At 48.1% G+C, this 22,698-nt stretch overlaps 1 protein-coding gene across 2 annotated transcripts in view; it reads left to right on the plus strand.

Annotated features, from left to right (window-relative positions):
- Positions 1-22,048: 22,048 nt before the first annotated feature.
- Positions 22,049-22,698, plus strand: part of NOL10 (nucleolar protein 10) — a 79,600-nt gene continuing 78,950 nt past the window's right edge. For both annotated transcript variants that reach the window (XM_037528529.2, XM_054701388.1), the window contains exon 1: positions 22,049-22,185. In XM_037528529.2, coding sequence (XP_037384426.1) covers positions 22,120-22,185 — 66 coding nt within the window. In that variant the 5' untranslated portion in view covers positions 22,049-22,119. The remainder of the gene's footprint in view (positions 22,186-22,698) is intronic.

Here is a 22,698-nt window from a genome sequence, read left to right on the forward strand (position 1 = left end):
ACAGGGACCCAAGTCACTGACCCTGCCACTGGCCACGTGTCTGTCCCATCATGTCCTCACTTCCCTCCTCAAGCTCTGTGGTCTGTCCTTACATCCACTCCCTTGCCACCCCCTTGGCTCTCCCATCCCATATATATTCACTTTGTTTTCACTTGGATTTTGTTGGCAAAAATTCAACTCTCCACCTGAGAGAGGTGGCTGGAGGAAACACCAGGCCATACTGATTGATCTTGAAGGAATCAGAATATCCCTCTAAAATGTGCCACTTTGACATAGTGATTGTTTGAATTAAAGATACGTAGGAGACGGCAGGTGATGAGACAGTTGCGATCATTTTGGAAAAAGTGCTCGATATACCTTAAAAAAACAGAAATGAAATACCACAGGACCCAGCCATCCCCATTCTTGGGCATCTATCGAGGGAAGCCAAAATCATCAGCTCAAAAAATTATGTTTGCATATAATTTTGTTTGCATATGTTTGCATATAATTTTGCAAAAATCTTTCTTGCAGCATTATTTATAATAACTGGAAACAACCTCGGTGCCCGCTGATAGAGAACTGGGCCCAGAGATGTGGTCTACCATGTGGAGGACTAATATTCAGTCACAAGGAAGGACAAATGTTGCCATTTACAGCAAAATGGAAGGAGTTCGATGGAATTATGTACAGTAAAGCAATTCAGAATGACAGAGGCAAATACCAGACATTTATATTGTGGACAATTTGATGTGGATTTAGCCATGAATCACACCTCATTTTTCTCTATTCAGGTTTTCCCTGATATCCAAAGGTAGAACATTCTTGGGCCTCCCTGGTGGCGCAAGGGGTTAAGTACCGCACTATGAAGCAATCCGCAGCCTCTGCAGCACTAGTTTGATCCCTGGCTGCCGGCGAGGGTCCCACATGGCGCAGCAGACCTCTCCTGTCTCTCCCGCTGCTCCCCTCAGCAGTGTATTTCAGTCAGTCTGCCTGTTCTGTTCCCCACTCTGTCTCTGGTGAATCCTCTCAGCCCCCGCATCTCTGGCCTGTACCCTAGCTCTTGTATGCATAAATAAATAAATCTCTTAAAAAAAAACAACAAAAGTAGAACATTCTAGTTTGTTATGATTTTTTTTAAAGATTTATTTTATTTATGCAAGAACCGGGGTACAGCCCAGATGCGTGGGAGGATGAGAGGATTCACCAGAGATAGAGCGGGGAACAGAACAGGCTGACTGACGAAATACACAGCTGAGGGTAGCAGCGGGCGAGACAGGAGAGCTCTGTTCACCATGTGGGTTGCTCCAAGGCTGGCGGGGATCAAACTGGCACTGCTGAGGCTGCGGACAGCTTCACAGCACTGCGCTCAACCGCCTGCACCACCAGGGAGGCCTCTGGTATGATTTTTGGTAGGTTATTTTTTGGGTCTGGGAACACTAGTAGGTTGCCTGTAAATATTTGCTTAATGAGTGAGCCCTCCTAATTTATCTGGCTCGCTAGCTAACGGTTTCATGACTCAAGCCAGGAGCATATAACCACAATGTGAATTATTGGGGGAGGTGGGTTCACAGTACCGTAATGTAAGCATACAATTACATTGGCAGGAAAGAAACCAAAAAGGGGGTCAGGAATGAAATGAATTTCTGGCAAAATTTGGAAGACTTCCCAATGCAGAAGGGTGGACCTGGTCTGGAGAGCCGGAGGAATCCACACACCGGCCAGGAGGGAGGGGCACACTCAGCCGAGTGCCCGGAGGCTCTCACCCACTCCAGAGAGGCCTTCAGGACCATGGGCATGGAGTCCATGAGCATCTCCAATTTCCTCAACATCAGTGCCTGTGTTTATGCCACGTCTCAGAGGCATCTTATAAGGACAACCTATTAATTTGATTAGACGGGGCCTCTCCAGACAGCCAGGGGCTTCCCTGTCCTTGCCTTTCACCCGCCTATCTGCCGCGTCCTAACAGTGATTGCTTTCTCTCCATAACTGACCCCACCTTTCCATCAGTCGGGACCATTACAGCAGCAGCATGCAACAAAGGACGGTGAGTCTGAGTTGGGGGCAGCCCTGAGTTTGAAGAGGCTCTTGGGGACCCTCTATTTTTTGCAGTCAGCCCACCCCACACCGCACACTTCCCGGTCAAGCTTCTCCCATGGGGTGTGGGCCTCCTCTGATGCTAAAGCCCCAGACTCCCTGAGGTCAGACTCTGCTTATCAACCGTCCTCTGCTCCTGGCCACCGGCCCCCCCTGAGGACTCCCTGGGGACGCGCCTGCTCCCTGACCCAATGACCCGTGTCCCTGGCCACATCCACCAATCGCCCCCCTTCCCGGGAGTGTAAGGGAAAGCAGGGCCAGGTCCCTGGGGATGACAAGGCCCGTCGGGGAGAGACCCACGTGGACCTGCTGACGCGGGAGAAAAACCCAGCGGTCAGCGCCTCCTGGATGAGTGAGTGAAGGCCCGAGGGAGCGGGGAGGGAAAACCAAGTCCCGCTCCTGCTCCGTCCTGCTCCGAGGGCCTCCCGGTCACGAAGGACACATAACAAGGGAGAAACAGCTTCACAGCCACGGCCCTCCGGAAACGGGGAGACCCCGGCACGGGGAAGAAACGGCCCCAGTCAGCTCGCTCGCTGCGGCGTCCTGGGCGGGAGGGCAGGAGGAAGGGCCCGGCCGGGAGGGGTTCCCCGGAAGGCGAGACAGTCCCGAGGGCTCCCGTGGGCAGCGCGGGCCGCACCCCGGCCCCCGCCCCTTCTCAGGGCGAAGGCCTCACCACGTGGCGACGTCTGCGCTCGTCAGAGCCGTTTCCTGGGTCTGCTGCGGCTTAAAAATAACCAGAGCAAAACAGCCCTTGCAGGAAGAGCCGCAGTCGGGACGGCGAGGGCGCCCGGGGCTCCCCGGGGATGAAGGGACACGCGCGCAGGCAGCGTCTCCCCCACTAACGCCCCCACCCCCCACTGAGGACGGAGCCCCACTCGGCGTTTCCCGCCCGCCCGGGAGGGGGCGGCCGCAGGTGGCCCCACCACACTGCACCCCGCCCGCCCCAGCGCCCTTCCCCTGCCCGCCCTTCCCGCCGCCCCGCCCGGCGCGCCCGCGCCTGTCGTCACCTGAAACTGCTCCGCCCGCGAGAGCGTCAACACCAGGGTCCCCGCCCGCGCCCGCCGCGCGTGCCTCACACACACGCCACACACCACACACACCGCGTGCCACACACACCACAGACGCCACACACACCACACACACTGCGTGCCACACACAGACGCCACACACACCACACACACCACAGACGCCACACACACCACACACACTGCGTGCCACACACACCACACACACACCACGTGCCACACACACAGACGCCACACACACCACACATGCCACACACACCACACGCCACACACCCAGATGCCACACACCCAGATGCCACACACACCACATGCCACACACACCACACACACCACACACACAGACGCCACACAAGCAGATGCCACACACACCACACACACAACATGACACACACACCACACATCACACACATACACACACAAAACACACACTACACACACACCACATGCACCACACACATACCACACACACACACACCCCCCTCTACTGTCTCCTGCTCTGTCACCTCTTCGCCCTCTCACCTGGCCTCTTTTCCTGCCAGGTGTGTCTGAACTTCCCTCCTCCCGGCACCTTTGATTCTCTCCTGCTGCCTTGTCCCATGAACTGCCTCCGCCCTGTTTTAGCCAAGCCCTCACTTCCGCCGACAGCAGGGCTGGCCCTGGCAACCGAGGAGCAACGAGGCTGCAAAACACTGGAGGGGGGAAGTGAAGATGTCGGGGGGAAGGAGGTCCTGAACGGACTCACACACAACTTTTATGGACCCCGCCCCACCCCAGACCAGAGAGACCCAAGACACCAAGGACTGCAAATCCCTTAACGTCATCACCACAAAGCGGGGGCGCTGGGACCTGAGGGTGGCGTGAGCAGCCAGGCTGGGATGTAACTCAGGGGTGCGTGGTTTTTCGCCAGCTTTCAGCGAGCTGCTGGGGCTCCAGCTCAGCAGATCTGGCAGGACGCAGTCACCAGTTTCTCTCTCTCTCTTTCTCCCTTCATTCCCCGTTTTTGTAGATAAGCCCTTCGTTAACCTTCCTGTGTGCGCCTGCAGTTGAGTCTCATTACAAGCCCCTCTTACGTGCCCGGGCGAGGACCCTCAGTCAGACCACTCATTTCACATCGGGGCTGCCCTGCAACAACCCCATCCGTTCCTCAGCAGGCTCCTCTGCCTCTGCCTGGTGGGCCACAGGGCGGGGCCTGCTCTCACCATCGGCAGGTGACCTCCTGTTTCCTGGTCACCTCAGATAAGTCAGGCCGTTTAATTTTCATCCAGAAGTCTCAACGCGGCAGCTCAGAGACAAGAAGAAATCTGTTTGACTCAAAGCAGGTTCCTCAGCCGCCCTGCCCTTGACCCATGACCTTTCCCCAGGGGAGACTTTCCTTCACCCTCCACACGTTCAACACTCCCACTGAGCGCTGCAAGCTCAGGCGCTGGGGACGGAGCTGTCAAAGGGCAGGTGCTCTGGGATCTTATCTGCGGCACGAGGGACGACCAGTAGGTAGATAATCCTCAGGTGACTTTGGCATCCCTGTTCCAGTTCCTCCCTTTGCCTTTGGTGTCTTCATTCCTAGATGACCTTGACTCTGACTTCAGGGAAAGTGGTACCCTCAGATCCCTTCCTGTTCCTCTCTCTCACTCACCTTTCTCCATCTGCCAAGCAGATGGGGCTACATCACTGTCCTATTCTCCAGCACTAGCTGGAGGTTTTTCACTCTCAAATTTTACCCGTTTGTCAGTCATTTCCATACTTACATAATGCACACCTCTCCTAGTGCGCACAGCCTTCACTCACCCGCCACCAAAGCTCTGGCGCTCACACCTATCACCTTCTTCCCCCACGGCGCCCCACTCCTACCCTCTGGGGTAACAAGTATATTTTCCCCCTCTGGCTGGGACATCACATACTGTGTTGAACAGTCGTGGCGAACGAGTGTTCCTGATCTTAGGGGAAATGTTTTCAGTTTTTCAGCATTGAGTATGGTGTTGGCTATAGGTTTGCCTTTGATTCTTTATTATTTGAGATATGTTCATTTAATTCCCATTTTTATTGGGAGTTTTTAATAGTAAGTGGGTGATGAATCTTGTCCAACGTGTTTTCAGCATCTGTTGAGAAGATGACGTGATTTCTACCTTTCTTTTTCTTGATGTGGTGAATGACGATGATTGATTTGCACACAGTGAACCAAACTCGCATCCCTGGTATGAATCCAACTTGGTCATGAGGGATGATTCTCTTCATGTATCGCTGAGTTCTGTTTGGCAAGATTGGTGGTGGCGGGGGGGTTGCATTTATGTTCATCAGAGATCAAGGTATAGTTTTCTCTTTTTCTCTTCCTTTGGGGCCTTTGGTTTGGCGATCAAGGTAGTGTTGGCCTCATGAAATGTGTTTGGGAGTGTACCCTCCTCTTCAATTTGTTGGATGACTTTGAGAAGGGTAGGTATTGGGTCCTGTCTGAAGGTTTGTCTGTAGCATTGTCCAGTGAAGACAACTGCTCCTTGTTTTCTGTAATTGTGTAATTCTGTAATTTCTGTAATTGTGGTTGGTTTCTTCAAGCTGTCTATTTCATCCTGGCTCAATCTTGGAAGGTTGATTCTGAAAGTTCTTCCACTTCTAGGTTGTCCAGTTTGCTCATAGACATTCTGGGGGGCCCGCAGGAGCCTTTGTATTCTGCAATATCTGTTGTAATTTCACTTCTTTCATTTTTGATTCTTCTTATTTGGATTTTCTCTCTTTTTCTGGTGATTCCAGTTAATTACTTATCAGTTTTGTTTATTCTTTCAAAGAGCAAGATCTTGGTTTCATTGATCTTTTGTAGCATCTTTTTGGTTTCCATTTTGTTTATTGCTGCTCTAATTTTTATTATTTTTCTTCCTTCTATTGATTTTTTTGGTCTCATTCTTTCTTCTATTTCTAGTTCCTTCAGTTGCAGAGTTAGCTTAATTATTTGAGATTTGTCTTTGTTTATTGATGGGGGCCTGGATTTCTACTTACTTCCTTCTTCATAGGCACCTAGTGATCCCATAGGATCTGGTAGCTTGTTTCTTCATTTCCATTAATCTCCAGATAATTTTTTATTTTTCATTTGATTTTTTTAGTCAACCCAGGAGTTATTCAAAAACATTTTGTATAGTCTCTATGTGTTTGAGTTTTTTTCTGGGTTTATTTTTGTGATTGATTTCTAGTTTTATGCCATTGTGCTCAGAAACAATGCTTGATATATCTATTTTCATATACTTTTGATACCTGTTTTATGCCCCAGCATATCCTCAATCCTTACAAATGTTCCATGTGCTCTTGAGAAGAATGTGTATCTGTTTCCTTGGGGATGGATGGCTCTGTAAATGCCTATTAATTCCATTTGATCTATTACTTCACTTAAGCCATTATTTCCTTGTTTACTTTCTGTCTGGATGATCTATCCATTGATGTAAGCGATGTGTCGAAATCTCCTACAATTATTGTGTAGCTGTCAATGTGTTTCTTTAAGTATGTTAATGTTTGTTTTACATATTTGAGTGTACCTGTGTTATGTGTAAATACTGATGATAGTTATATCTTATTGATAGTTTGTTCCCCTGATCATTACAGGGTACCAGGCTTTGTTACTGATTACTTTTTTAGTTGAAAGTCTTATTTATTATATTTAAAAATAGCAATACCTGACTTTTTATGTTATTGTTTGAAACATCTTTCTCTATCCTTTCACTTTAAGTCCATGTTTGTCTTCACATCTGAATTGAAGTTCTTGTATGCATAATATAGATGACCTATGCTTTTATATCCAGCCTGTTGTCCCATGTCTTTTAATTGGTAAGTTCAGACCATTCATATTTAGGGTAATTATTGCTATCAGAGGCTTATTTACTGCCATGCTATCTTTGGTATTGGGGTTGTTTTATCTATATGCTGTTTCTTTTTCCTGTGTTTCTTATCTCGTCTTTCATTTGGATGCCAACCCCTAGTGTTTCTCTGAGTTTTTCATTTCTTCCTCTAAGTGTACATTCTCGATTTTTGTTTTGTGGTTACCATCAGGATTGTAGCAAAGATTCTTATCTGAAATAGTCTTTTCTGTGCTGGTATCAACTCATTTTCCTTTAGCTATACAGATTCTATCCTTTTCTACCCCCCCCCTTTAAAGTTCTGTATTTGTCTCAAGTTATTCTTGTTTATACTGCTGATTCTGTATTACTATTTATTATTGTTCAAGATTTTTGTTGTTGTTGTTTTGAGATTTTATTTATTTCTGTATAGAAGAACTGAGGTGTAGGCCAGAGGTCAGGTGTATGTGTGAGAGAGAGGATTCAGTATAGATAGAATGGGGAGCAAAACAAGTGGATCTGCTGAAATACACTGCTGAGGGGAGCAGCAGGCCAGGTGGGAGAGATCTGTTGTGCCATATGGGTCAGCTCCCTGGCAGGGGATGGAATTCAGGCCTTCTAGGTGGGCCATTCTAGGTGAGCCATAGTGGTGGTAGCGCTGAGACTTAACCTGTAGGTCACCAGGGAAGCCCTATTGTCCAAAGTTTTGTGTTCTTTTGTTTTTTCTTTTCATGTAGAAGAATTCTTTTTAAGCATTTCTTGTCAGGCAGGTCTGGTGATGGCAAACCCTATTAACTTCTGTTTGGGAAAGCCCTTATTTCTCCATCATACTTGAATGGTGATTTTGCAGGAAATAATATTGTTGGCTGGCAGTTTTTGTCTTTCAGAATTGTAAATATGTCATTGCACTCTCTTTAACCTTGAGACTATCTGCCGAGAAATCTGATAAAATTTGATTGAGGTGCCGTTGTATGTTACATTCTCTTTTTTTCCCTAGTAGCCTTTAATATTTTTCTTTGACTTTTGATAATTTAACAATGATGTGTCTTGGTGGAAGTTGTTTTGCATTTAGAAAATTGGATGTTCTTTCTGCTTCCTGGATGTCCTCTTTAAATTCTCTTCTTAGGTTTGAGAAGTTCTCAGCTATTATCTCTTTGAATAAGGTCTCTGCTCCCTTCCCTATATCTTCGTCTTCTGTAACATGCACTATTCTTATGTTTCCTCTTGAAAAGGAATCTGGTGTTTATTTCTCAGTTTCTTCATTTTCCCCATTTTCCCTAAATCTTATCTTTCTTTTATTTTTTAAAAAAAGATTTATTTATGCATACAAGAGCTGGGGTTCAGGCCAGATGTGCGGGAGGGTGAGAGGATTCACCAGAGACAGACTGGGGAACAGAACAGGCAGAATGACGAAATACACTGCTGAGGGGAGCAGCGGGCCAGACAGGAGCGGTCTGCTGCGCTATGTGGGTAGTTCCCCGGCCGGCCAGGATGGAACCGGCACTGCAGAGGCTGCGGACAGCTTCACAGCACTGCGCTCAACCACATGTGCCATCAGGGAGGCCCTTATTTCTCTCTTTTTTTCCACTCGTACACATGTATCTTCGATTTCCAAAGTTCTCTCGTCTGCCAGTTTTAAGGCTACTTATTATTCTTTCTGTATTTGTTCTAAAATATTTTCAATCTCTTTAGTGAAGAATCCCTTCTGTTTCTGGATCACCTTTTTAAGATTGTTGCTGTAAAATCATTTTATGTTAGGCTGTTGAATGTTGTGTCTTATTAAATAAAATCTGTATGTATAATGTACATTTTTTTCTGAGAAAAAAGATCAAGAAGGAATCAAGAGCAACGTTACCTCTTTGACCCCTGTGATCCCCCCAAAGTCATGAACCTCCAGTGTCTCGAGAGAGCAGTTGAAAAGAGTGAGCCTGGCAATGGGAAAAATGAAGGGGGTTAGAGAAACACATACAGGGAGGAAACAGGAAATGAAAGGTCATAGGAAAGCATGGAGTCATGGAAGTCACTAGAAGGGGTGGCTCCAGAAGACAATGTTAATTGAGATTATATGGAGCAGGTGGTAGGGATCATTAATCAATATGACCACCTGTTCACCAGGCTTACGAAGGAGGAGAGGGTTGTTTCAGGAACACAGTGAGAGTAGAGCCAGGGCAGGGCATTAAGGAAAGAGTAGCTCCCACCTCCAGACACCTTCCGTGACTCATCACTAGAGTCCTACCGCCAGACCCCTCCCGCTGTGTGCTAAAGGGCTAAAGAGAGAGACCGCACACACACTGCTGAGGTGCAGCAAGGACTCCCTGGTGGCACAGGGGGGTTAAGTCTCAGCGCTATCAAGCTACCGCCAGCCACTGAGGTATGAGTTCGTTCCTTCTACTGAGGCACGAGTTCGATCCCAGGCCAGGGAGCTGACACACATGGCATAGCAGACCTCTCCTGTCTCCCTGCTGCTCCCCTCAGCAGTGGATTTCAGCCCATCCGCCTGTTCTGTTCCCATCCTCTCACACACACAGCTCCCCACCGCCGCCGCCACCCACCCCACACCTCTAGCCTACACCCCAGCTCTTGCATGCATAAATAAATAAATCTTTAAAAAAAAAACAAACCCTCTCCAATTGGAATAACCTGCTCTCCCCACTGAGACTGAGAATGAATTTACGGACTCCAACTTTCCATCCCTCCCTCACCTGCCACAAAGTTAAACAATGAAGATAAACAAATAAAACTAAAGACACAGTGCCCCAACAGGAGGAAGGTAAATAACGCCTCACATGCTTGGCAAGGAAGGGACAGCTGAACACATAACAGGAGGGCTGACAGAGGCTAGAAGTCCAGAGCCCTATTTAAAAGACACAAAATTCATCAGCCTAACATAAAATGATTTTACAGCAACAAAGGTGTCTGGAGGTGGGAGCTACTCTTTCCTCAATGCCCTGCCCCTGGCTCTACTCTCACTGTGTTCCTGAAACAACCCTCTCCTCCTTTGTAAGCCTGGTGAACAGGTGGTCATATTGATTAATGATCCCTACCACCTGCTCCATATAATCTCAATTAACATTGTCTTCTGGAGCCACCCCTTCTAGTGACTTCCATGACTCCATGCTTTCCTATGACCTTTCATTTCCTGTTTCCTCCCTGTATGTGTTTCTCTAACCTCCCTTCATTTTTCCCATTGCCAGGCTCACTCTTTCCAACTGCTCTCTCGAGACACTGGAGGTTCATGACTTTGGGGGGATCACAGGGGTCAAAGAGGTAATGTTGCTCTTGATTCCTTCTTGATCTTTTTTCTCAGAAAAAAAAGTACATTATACATACAGATTTTATTTAATATTATCAAGGAATTTGTGAGTGTACCCAAGTGTCATGAACCATAGATTAAGAAGCCTTATCTGCATATGCCTTCCCAGATAGATATGATGTGCTCTCACAGAACTAGCTGTTCTTCACTGTTAAGAATTGAAGGATAGTGGGGTTGGGGGTGGATGTGGGGAAGTCAACGGGAAGAGCACAGAGAATTTTTAGGGCAGCGAAACTATTCTGTATAATGTTATAGTGAGGAATACCTGCCATTAAACTTTTGTTCAAACCCATAAAATGTTCAAGATCAGAAGTGAAGCAGAATGTAGCCCGCTGGCTCTGGGTCATAATGATGTAGGCTCACCAGTGATAATAATGTACCACTCCAGTGGAGACATTGATAATGGGGGCCTGTGTCTGTGTGGGGTTTGGGGAGATGTAAGAAATCTGTCCCTTTTGCTTAATTATGCTATGAACCTAAAACTGCTGCAAAAATTACTATTTTTTCTAAAATGCGCTCTCTTCACCCTCAAAACCACCAGGCCAGACAAAAACTCTTGGTTTTTTCAGTAAGATAATTTCATTGTGTTTCTTTTGTTTGATTGTTTGGAGTTATTCTTAAACACAATTGTGTCAGTTACAACTAAAAGTTGACTCTTTATGTAAATAAAACAGATACAATTTAAAAATACATATATATCACATGTATTATAACCTATACACAAGAAAGAGAAAAATTATAGTCATACAATGCAGTGAGTCACAAGTAGGAATACCTTAGAAATCACCCAGGTGAAAAAATCAAGCATTACTAATGTCCCAGAAGCCCTCTACAAATTGTATTCCCTCCCCGCGGTCCAAAGGAAACTACTCTTCTGAACTGTGATGCTAGTTTTGCATGCTATAAAAAGAATAGGACACTCTCCACCTTAGTCTAGCTTGAGTTCCACATTATGTTGGTGAAAGCTTATGTCCTTGGGTAGAACAATGGCACCCTTGTTGGGTATACCATAGCCTATTTTGGTGGGTGCCTATCTCAAGTTTTGGGTTATTATGAATAATGTTGCTATGGACATTCTTTACAGGCCTTTTGATGAGCATGTTTTGATGTTGCTGTTGAACATATATCAAGAGTGACATTGATGGTTCCTAGGATTTATATATGTTAGACTTATATAGATCATTCCAAATGGATTTCCAAAGTGATTGTGTTAAGTCACATACCCACTAGCAATGTGTGAAGGTTCCTATTGCTTCACATCCTCATCAATGCTTGCTATTGTCAGAATTTTTAATTCTAGCCATTCAGATAGGTGTGTAATGATAACTCATTGTAGTTTTAATCTGTATTGCCCTAATGACTAATTATGGAGTATCGTGTGCTTACTGGTCATTAATATGCTAATTTATTTTTATTAGATTGCTTATTTTTTCATTGTTGTGTTGTAGGAATTCCTTATATATTCTGAATGATATTCCTTTATATGTTTTTTGAGTCTTCTCCCATTTTTGTATCTTGCTCATTCATCTTAATTGTGCCTTTGATTATCAGAAGTTTCTAACTTTGATGAAATCTATCAATTTTTCTTTTAAAATTATGCTTTTGTGACTTCTGAGGCTTAGGTCTGAGGATCTAATTTCATATTTATATGGTGTGAAGCAGGACTGACACTTCCTTATCCCTATCAGGTGCCAGCACTGGATTGTGAAGAATTCCATTCCTCAGTGGCTTGCTTTGTGGCTTTTGTTGAAAGTCAGGGGATTCATAAGTTGGGGGCTATTTCTGTCCTCTAGCTTCTCATTTGTGATCTGTTTGTTGATGCTACTGGTCATTCCTTCTAAAAGCCTCTCCTGGGCCTCCCGGGTGGCACAAGGGGCTAATTTTTCAGCACTGTGAAGCTATCGCCAGCCACTGCAGCACTAGTTTGATCCCCGGCCAGGAAGCTACCCACAGGGCGCAGCAGACCTCTCCTGTCTCCCCGCTGCTCCCCTCAGCAATGGATTTCAGTTGATCCACCTGTTCTTCTCCCCACTCTGTCTCTGGTGAATCCTCTCACCCCCCACACCTCTGGCCTGCACCCCAGTTCTTATTTGCATAAATAAAGAAATATTTAAAAAAAACAAAAAACCTCTCCCATGCCCCCAGTGAGTTAAGGCTCCCTTCCTGGTGTGCCCATTATGCCCCACATACACGGGTGGCTACAGAATGCGGGGTCCTTTGTTCAAAAATGAAGACTCTCAAGATGACTACAGTGGAGTTTAAACCAAGGGTGAGGCCCCTCTGAGCCCGGGGTCCTGTGTGACTGCAGGGGTCCTTGCACACCCCACTTATCTAATGTCTCCACAGAGCAGGTCACACTGGAGCTGAGAGGGCCTGGGTGGATCATCCATGAAGCAGGTGACTATTGTCTTTTGTTATAACCTGATCATTTTAAATGCTCTTAAAGGTAGAACATTCACTAGCATTATTGTCCAGTGGTTACTCAGTTCTGAAATTGTAGACAGCAGATGACTGTGTGTGTGTGTGTGAGTTCCCGTGGAATGACTTGCCTGTGGTTGGGTGTCAGCCAGCAAGTCCTTCACAAAGGTAGAGGTGTTAGGCTTCCGAGAACGGGACTCACGTTGTAGCCATTTTGGATTCTGTATAGTGTGATCAGCCTGTGTTTATTCTCACTAAGCATCTTATAGTTTTTTAAAAAGATTTATTCTATTTATTTATGCATACAAGAGCTGGGGTGCAGGCCAGAGGTGTGGGGCTGAGAGGACTCACCAGAGACAGAGTGGGGAGCAGAACAGGCAGATCTACTGAAATACACTGCTGAGGGGAGCAGCGGGGAGACAGGAGAGGTCTGCTGCGCCCTGTGGTTGACTCCCCAGCCAGCCGGAGATTGAACTCCTGCTGCAGAGGCTGCGGACAGCTTCATAGTGCTGAGACTTAACCCCTGCGCCACCAGGGAGGCCCCAGCATCTTATAATTTTCAAAGGATTCTGCACTTTAAATCTCCAGAATGTCTCCTGCCAAGCAAACTGGAAATGAATGTACATTTGTACTGGTAATATTTATGCAAGGTGTCAGTGTGTGACCGAGGGAAGAAAGGAGTTTACTGTGGTCTGATTTGGGGCTGAGAACCTAGTGGGGGGGGGGAGCCTCATGGTCAAGACTTCCAGTCTGTCTTCCTGGCTTGGACTTGATTGTTTTCCCCCTTGAGAGCTCCTAGGCAGTGTGGGCTATACCCCATACAGACCTTCGTTCTAATGTGCATAAGGTCTGATGAAAATTTGCCTGAAAACTGTAATCTAAAGTTCAACCTGGCCTTGTCCATAATGTAGAAAATAAATCATTCTGGCTCACTTAAGACAGTTAAATGCCCATGTCAGTAATATGATAAAAACAATAATAATTTACATCAATAATATGCATAGAACCTTAACTACTTTTTAAAATTAAGCTGCTCGTTCATTTATTATTCAGCAGACATTGAATGCCTATTGTGTGGGGGAACTAGGAATAAATTTCCATGACCCAACATTTTATATTTCATTTAGGCATTGCCCGTTTATTGAGTTAAACACACACAAAAAAATCCTTTTGACAGTAAAAATGTGAACTGTATATTCCTTTTCTTGCCTGCCCAAGCCTGCCCAAGCTATTTAAAATGAACAAAGGCACAACATAAGGTCACAGGGGAACAGAGTAGTAGCCCCAATGTGCAAACCTCATAACCTGTCTAAATACGGTACGTTCTCCAACATTTGCTCTGATTCAGTGTTCTGACTCAGCCCACAGAGAAACGCCGACAGAGCAATATCTTACTTTATTATAACAAGGTCATCTGCAAAGAATTTCCATATATGTAATTTCATTTGAAATATGTCTTCAAAGCTCACTGCCTGGAGCAGATGACCGACAGATGTCTGAGCCCCGCCAGCCACACAGTAGACTCTCAATAAATATTTGTTGAACAGATGCTTGAATGATCATGGTTACAGTTCCTGGGGTATTAAAGGAATGTAGAAGTGCACAAATTTTACAGCAAGTCATAAAGGCATTTGAGTTGAATTCAGACTCGGTGTTTACACATCACGGCAGCTGGATCACATGCATTGTACTGCACTGAGTTTCTCAAGTCCTTCCCGTTCCCTGTGTGGGTCACAACAAAAGTGACAATGACACAAGTATGTGTGGTCAACTCCTTCCCCTGTGAACACGATTTGCCCTGTTCAGTTCAAGCACACGTAACTAAGGTTGTTAATCAGCTGGTACTGAGAAAGAGCCGAGCCTCGTCCCATAAGCCCTTTAGAAGCAGAGTTTTCTCTGCTGGATGCAGAAGAGAAAATCAGAGAGACCTTCTCTGGCTGGTCTGAGAGGACTCGGGGGCTACAGGAGAAGGTCGTGAGAACACCCTCTGGGGGCTGCTCTGGCCCAGCAGACAGCCCCCAAGAAAGGGGGTCTCAGAAGACTGAATTCTCCCGCCATCGGGAGTAAGCTGGGAAGCACCTCCAGACCAGCCCGAGTCTGGCGGGCACTTGCAGCTTCCCTGAGGAGGCCAGTGGGGACCTCCAGCCTGTAGAGCCGCCTGCAGAGCTGCCTGCCTAGCCTTGCACGCTGCTTTGTTACACAGCAGCAGAAAATGAATTCAGGTGTCAATGGCATTTTTAAGGCTGGTGGGGGGTGGATATCCCTCCCCAGCTGATAGGCCATCATGAGTGATGATTCAGAGGAACTGGGGGATGGGTGGGCTTGGCTGGGCTAGGAAGGGCTGGGCCACCAGGCCCAGGTTTAGAATTCCCTGAAATCACAGGCGACCCGGTGACTCAGACACATCAGAGAGGGGCTTGACCGGAAAGACAAGAGAGAGCGGCAGGGCAGAGGGGCAGATGTGGTCTTTGTCATTGCTCGGAGCTGCGCCTTCCTCTCTCACGCAGGCAACAAGCGTTCATGTAAGTCCGCCTCAATGTCGCATGCATGACCTCTGTCCCCATCGGCTGATACAGTCGGGTCTCTGCTAGTGTGGGGCTGAGGTTCTGGGGAGCACGGGGGAATCAGTGTTGGAAAAAGCTGACGTGCAGACGAGCAGAGCCACTGCGGCTAGCGAGGCCATGCAGCTGAGGGACAAGCACCTGGATGTGACGGAGACTGAGGGTGGGGAGGGCCGCTGGGAGCCAGGGAGGCAGCTCTGGGGGGTGAGATCCGGATTTCTGCTGAGATCTGGATGAAGTAGCCAGCCCCGAAGACAGAGGTCAGAGCATCTGGGCAGAGAGGAGCAAGAGCCAAGACCCTGAGGCAGGAAAGGCAAGAAATCAGCCCGATCAGCGCCAGGCGATAAGGGCAGAGCCACAGGCTGAAGACAGGCCTGTGGGAGCTCCTCAGCATCGGAAAGGAATTTAGAACAAAATGTGGAACACCAGGTTCTAAGTGAGGGATCGATACCATCTGCTCTTAAACAATTTCTCCCAGGGCTAAGGAGACAACTGACCCCAGCAGGGGAGCAGTGAAGGCTGGGAGGCAGCCAGGCGAGGGCGGCAGCTGCTCTGCCCAGAGCGGGGGTGTAGAAATATAGAGAATCTTTGGAAAGGATGCGAAGAAGACTTTCTGACGGATTTGATTTAGGGAGTGAGCCACTTGGCAGGTGATGATCCCAACTGCTGAATGCGGTGGAGGGGGAGCTCAGAGGGAGCTCAGAGGCTCTAGGCCCCTAGGGCACATTGGAATCTCCCCACAGCCTGTTGTAAGGCTTCCTGGAGAGAAAATGAGGGGGCAGGTTTGGCAGAAACGAGAAACTCTTTGGACAGAAGGGACACTGGAAGGCGAACCCACCTCAGCTGATGAGCACGTCGTGTCTGCGCCACAGGAAATACACAGTACAGACATTTGACATCAGTTTCGGGATTTCGGTACTTTCTGAGGTTTAGAATTCCCCGGAATCACAGATTCCCAGCCTCCAGCCCCAGGGCAATCTACCAGATGAGGGGGGCCTACCCAGAATCTTCTAGAAAAAGGCAAGGGAGTTCACGTTGCCTGCAAGCCTGGGGTGCATGTGTACTGGACATTTGTCATCGTTGCCTGCCCAGCATCCAAACCCCTTCCAGGGCTGGGAGAGGGAGCCTGGGTGCAGAACTGAGAACCCCAGAGGGCTCCTCTCAGCCTCCCAGGGAGCTTGGGCCTGGGTCAGATGCAGGATGGGTCTAACCCGAGAGGAAGTCACGCAAAGAAGAGTGGGTCACCCTCCTGGAGGAGCGCACCCCCACGTGGTGTTGGGGGGCGGCCACCTGGAGTCTGGGTGTGGCTGCGATGGCAGCTGAGCCCCTGAGGGTTAGATTCAGACCAGGTCCAGCCCCCTTTATTCCCACTTGGTTTCTGAGCTTTCCTGAGGAGCGTGTGGGCTTCTCAACAGCCTTTCTGTAAATTCCTTTTCTTTTTAAAGTGACCAGGGTCCGTGCCTGGTGGCAACCAGGACCCAGCAGATAAGGGGTGTAACCACAGGACAGAGAAAGGCGCAGGGAAGGAGGAAAGAGTTCGGGGAGGATAGGGAGGCGAGAGGAGGGAGGGTGAGAGGGGCAAAGGGTGAGGAGTAGAGGGGAGGGGAGGTGGGGGAGAAGGAAGTGACCAGCAGCCGCTAAGGCAGCAATTGCATCCTGTCTCTCTCCCGGGCATCCAACCTCGCCAGGGACAAATCTGCTCACCTGTCTTTTTAAACTTTCAAACCTACAGAAAAGTTGAGGAAACAGTATTTTCAACCATTCCCATACCTTGCATAGATTGAAAAATTATTGACATCTCTGAGCAAGTTTCTTGTTGGACATCATTGGACTTTCACTTGACTCAAAAGTCACTGTTTCCCTCATGAGGTTTGGTGAAGAGTAAATGAGGTAACATGTGAGCATCTAACTTAGAACAGCTTCTGTGCCTGCAATAAACTTTGGTGATTTTATTTCCAATAACCTCCCAACACATGAGGCATCTGCTCGGTGGGGTGGCGGCAGGGAGACAGCTGTAGGCATCAGCGATGATGACGTGCTGTGCCGTTTGGGACTCTATGGAGAAATGGGCAGTAGAGAGAAAATGATAACATAAGCAGTATTCTTCAGCCGTGAATAAGGTTCAACTTGGCTTTGTTTTGTTGTCTGTTTGACATTTTATTTTTTTAAATGTTATTTTTTAAAAGATGTATTTATGCATACAAGAACTGGGGTGCAGGCCAGAGGTGTGTGTTGTGGGGAGAGGATTCACCAGATAGAGTGGGGAGCAGACCAGGCAGATCGAGCAGGTGAGACAGGAGAGGTCTGTTGCGCCATGTGGGTCAGCTCCCCGGCTGGGGATCGAACTCGTGCTGCAGTAGCTGCCATTAGCTTCATAGTGCTGAGATTTGCCCCCTTGTGCCAAACAAAGAGGCCCTATTGATATTCTTTTGATGAAAACCAGTTGTCACTTTGCTCAGTGAATATACAGTGTCATGGATTCTTACGCACTTTCTATCCCTGCGTGATCAAGTTCACTCAATTTTTTATATCACTCTCTTCTATTTGATTGATTGCAAAACCTCCTTTCTCAGCAGACCATGACATCATTGGACTCTCACCTTACTCACACTCCTCCTTATCACATTACCTTTCTAGCCCCCTCTCGCAATCACTGAGCCAAGGCAGTGGAAGTAGTAGCATGTGGTGCCACTGAACTTAAACTCAAAAGCAAACTTGGCACTGATGCCAATTGGTATTTTTCAGACAATGGCCCACTAGATAATAATCAGACATGCTTATATCAATTGTTAGGAGATTCTTCTTGAAAGAAAAACACCTTGAATGTTGACTGGAGAATATGACTGTCGGCCCCAGTTTAAGCAACACTGCAGTGAGATGTACACAACACGCAGTGAGACTTAGATATTTAGGGCCCTTGGAGGGAAGAAGGGTGAATGGGAGTTACCAAGGGCCATGGGGGGTGGTGTTAAAAATAGAAGAGCAGGTGCGAAGGCCTAAATGGGGTGAGAGCGGGTCTCACATTTTTCAAGTTGTAAATTATTGAGCTTGGAGAGCCTGGGGAGCAAGGAGGGTGGGAAGGGGGCCAGGGAGAGGGCGCGCCAGGGGCTTTATCCAGGAATGCTAAGGGCCAGCAACGGTCTTCAGATGCATTCTTTTAGGTTTTGGGAGAACTAGTGTTTGGGGTTGGTGTGTGCCATGATCAGAGTGGCCTGTAGAGAGATGGCTTTTCCTCTTGCAGGAGACAGATTTGAGCACGAGATGCCAGAAAAGAGGACTGCGACAGCAGGTCGGGGGGGGGGGGTGGCGGGTTTGCACACCTGCCACAGTGGGGACAGGGAGCGTAGGGTAAGGTCAAAGCATCAGGCTTTTCTGCCCTCCCGCATCAGGATGGATGACGGATCCCTGCGGTCCTGAATGCATGCCTGATGGCGGCACCTGGAGCAGGGTGTGGGCAGAGGTGATGGGATTCACTTGGGCTAAGACAGGGCTTTTAAGGGCAGCGTCACGGGGACGCCAGGAGAAGCAGAACGAATGGGGGAGAAGCAGAGAAGCAGGAGGAGAACCACGAGCAGCGGAGAACAAGACCACCAGAGAAGGCCGGAGAGCCCAGACAGTGAAGATAGCTGGGGGCTGGGAGGCCTGCCAGCCTCCCAGCCCCCCAGAACCCCTGCCTGCCGTGTACCTGGCAAATCCCAATAAAAGCCTGAAAAGCCACCGAGGGCTCCAGGACTCTGACTCCTCCCTTACCCCGTCTGCTGAGATCATAGAAAACCTGCTCCGTCCCTTCCTGCCCTTACAGAGAGTGAATCTGACATCTGCAAGGGAGGATCAAAAGGATTTGGAGATGGACTGGCCGTGGAGGTGAAGAATTGGGAGAGGAATCTTGAATGTTACCTGAAGGTTTCTGAATGGCAACTGATAACCAAGCATCTAAGGTTATTTGGGGCCTACAACTTAACTGTTTTTTCTTAGTTTTTAATAGTTTGGTTCTCAGGAATAAATACTAATACATAGTGCTTGCTGTACCAGGCACTGTTCTATGTGCTTCATACACACTATGTTTTATTGAATCTTAAGCCTCTTAACTCTAAGATGCACTACTGCCTCGTGCATCACTAAGGGAAAAATACTGTCAATTAAACATGCACGACATGCAAAACACATCCTGATTTCAGGGGTGATAAAAATAGGTGACCTGGAATCAATGGCTTATGGCATATTTCACTTATCTTTACAACAGCCCTCTGAGGAAGGTACTATTATTATCTTCATTTTATAAATGAGGAAACAGATGCAGAGCAATTAGATTAACTTGCTCCATCCTAGTATCGAGGGGTAGAGCCAGGATTTAGACCCAGGCGGACAGGTTCTAGAGTCTGAGCCCTTGGCTCCCAGCATAGGCATCTAATAAGCATTCCATTCAAGTTGCTGACGGCTTAGGGACTGAATGCATGTGTTCAACAGGGGCCCAGAAACACTGGAGAAGCCGCACCCTGCCTTGCAGTCTACCATGAGGGCAAAGCCACCCAAGGGCGCAGTAGCTCCAAGCCTCAGGGGAGTGACTCTGGAGAGGTTGCTGACCTGGCACTAAGGACAAAGAACACCTCGTTTTGTCTTGCAGAAAACACTGTGTTCCCTCATGTGTGGTTCCTCACCTTCCCGCTAGAGACAAGATGTCTCATGGATGGGTTTAAAACACTAATCATCCGGCACAGAGTTATGCTGTTTTCACTATTACCAGAGGCCAAAATCAATGGAACAAAAAATTAGGACTCTGGGTCAGGATGAGGGGTGATCAATTAATTGATTCTTTTTTATCAAGAAATAGTTACTGAGCGTATGCTACCTACCAGGCACCAGGTTGGGCCTGGGAAACTCAGAACTAAATTAAGGCCGATTCTGTCATCAAGTCTAGATGGAGGAGGTGGTCAGACAGGCTTATTACAACCCACAAAGATAATTGTCCTAGAGTTGCTTCAAAATCATTCAAAAATAATGTAAGGCTGAGGGTGTAGTGAGCACACCCCTGAAACATGACAGACTGAACGTGAATTTTTGAAGGCGGGTGAGACACACAGGAGCTCAATACACTATTTAACTTTTAAGTATGTTAAACATTTCCTAGAGTAATAAAAATGAGAAGTTAAGCAAATAAGAGAGTGAAGAAAGGGTTCAAAAGGAGTTGATCCCAAGTTTAACAAAGGAAGGTGATTTATGGGCTCTTTAAAAATGACAATTTAATTAGCCTTGAGGCTTTGTGGTGAATTAAGGCAACATAATGCTTGAAGGAAACTGTCAAGTATAGCACCTTGCATTGCATTCCATTCAAGTTCATTATTATGGTACTTGTGCAATGTGTTCAATTACTGTGACTTTTGATAATAAAAATCTACCAAAAAGAGAGATAACTGCCACAAAGGTATTTCTTTTTACAATACAGTGAAAGTATAGGATAATTTTTTAAAATGTTAAAAACATAATTGCCAAAAAGGCATTACCTTCCAGTGCAGTGAAAGCATGCAAGATACAAGAATGAGCAAAAAATTCAAAAGGTGAATTTTGAGAAGCTGGAGGGATCTGGATACAAGTAGAAAGGAAGGCATTCCAGAGTCTAGATTAGCACTGGCAAAGATTCAAAACCTGAATAGTGAAGCCATACCCAAGCAGAAGGCAAATCTAGGGGGTCAGTGAAAATCAAGACTGAAGTGAAACATTCTAAGGTCCTTAATTATCAAAGTTAGTAACAGGACACAGCTGCATATCTTATATCTAACACTTAAACAGCACTTACTAAATGACAAATACTACTGTTTTTACAGTCAGTGGGCCTTTACAATAAATTCTAGAAAATAATAAAAGTACTATTGTGTGTGTTAAACCATCAAGGATTTCTTGGAAATCATTCTACAGTTTTTGAGAAATAAGCGTTTTCTGTTTGTATCACTTGCTTACAGACTTATTTGATGGTGGCTACGCAGCCCCAGACCTCTCCGCGGCACACTGCCTCCCCAAGGAGGCTGGCAGTCCTGCACGCTTCCCCAAGAAAGTCTCCGGCAGGAGGTATTGCAGAACTCACACTGGAACTTTAAGGACTGTTGTGACAGAATTAAAATGGCTAAGCCCAGGAGTCCTGACCCGGGGCACGGGCAATACAGCCTGTTGCTCCAAATGACCCACCTGCACGCGTGAGGGAAGGGGTGTGGAGCTCCCATTCCGAAAGGAGCCGCCTGACTGCACAGGTAACCTCGCCTTCCCCTCACGTTTTATTCTATTGAGTAAGACGAAAACCCTCAAGTTCTCGGGTCCAGGTCACGGGAAGGGCGGCGCTCCGGCTAACCCGCGGCCTGTGGGCCTCCTGGCCGGCGCGGGCGAGGGCCGCGCCCGTCCTCCCCGCCGCGCACCCGTCTCTGCGGCCCGCAGGTTCACACCCGCGGCTTCGCCGGCCGCCGCTCCCGTTCCCGCCGTGCGCTCGCAGCTCGCGTCTCCCGTCCCTCCTCCGTGGAAGGAGGTCGCGCTCCGCCGGGCCCACCTCCACCCCTCTGCAAGGCGCCAACGCTAAAGCGCGCTTATTCCTAACGTAATGTTGGACAAACGCGGGTGGAGGGAAAAGAAGACACTTCTGCCCGGTTCGCTCGCCGGGCTCCGACCCGTCGTCCCGCAGGCGTCCCTCGGGGCGGCGGAGGGTCCCGGCCCGCCCCGGCGCCGCGCGGCCTCTCCTCGCCGCTTCCCGCTTCCGGGAACGCGCACTTCCGGCGACAGGAAGCGCGTCATCACCCCGCGCCGCGCCGCACGCGGCGGACGTGCGCCGGGACACCTGGGGACTCGGGTGTTCGCGTGTGGGGCGCGCTGAGCCACCCGGGGCCGAGCGGGGACCGGGGCCGGAGCCGGGGTGCCTGCTCCCCGGCGCCGCCATGCAGGTCTCCAGCCTCAACGAGGTGAAGATTTACAGCCTCAGCTGCGGCAAGTCCCTCCCCGAGGTGAGCCCCGGCGGGAGCCCCCTCCTCGCGGGCCGCCGCCCCTCTGCGCCGCCCTGTTTTGCTTGGCCCTGACCGGCTGCCCGGTCGGGGAGGCCCCGCTTCTCCAGGGTAGCGCTTCTGAGCCTCATTATTATCGGCGTTATTGACCGTCCGGTTGGACAGTTCCCTGTTTGGGGGGCTGTCCTGTGAGTTGTGGGGTGATTGGCAGCGCCCCGACCTCTACCGCCCAGAAGCCGGGGGCACAGCTTCCTTCCAGTCGTGACGACCAAATGTGTCTTTAACACTTGCTAAGTGTACTTGGGGAGCAGAATTCTTCCTGTTCGAGAACCACAGCTTTAGGGTGATCAGAGTTGCTTACTTGTTAAAAATCCACTTAAATAGATGAAGTTGTTCCATGCATTAGTTATAACACCTAATATTTGAGACTTGCTCATCGGTTGATTCGATGAAATTGTTTTCTATTAAAAGTTATAAAATTTTGGGCCTCCCCGGTGGCGCAGCGGTTGAGCGCTG

Source organism: Talpa occidentalis, unplaced genomic scaffold, assembly GCF_014898055.3.
Source record: "Talpa occidentalis isolate TD23 unplaced genomic scaffold, MPIMG_talOcc4v2.1 talOcc4.5, whole genome shotgun sequence".
Lineage (NCBI taxonomy): Eukaryota > Metazoa > Chordata > Mammalia > Eulipotyphla > Talpidae > Talpa > Talpa occidentalis.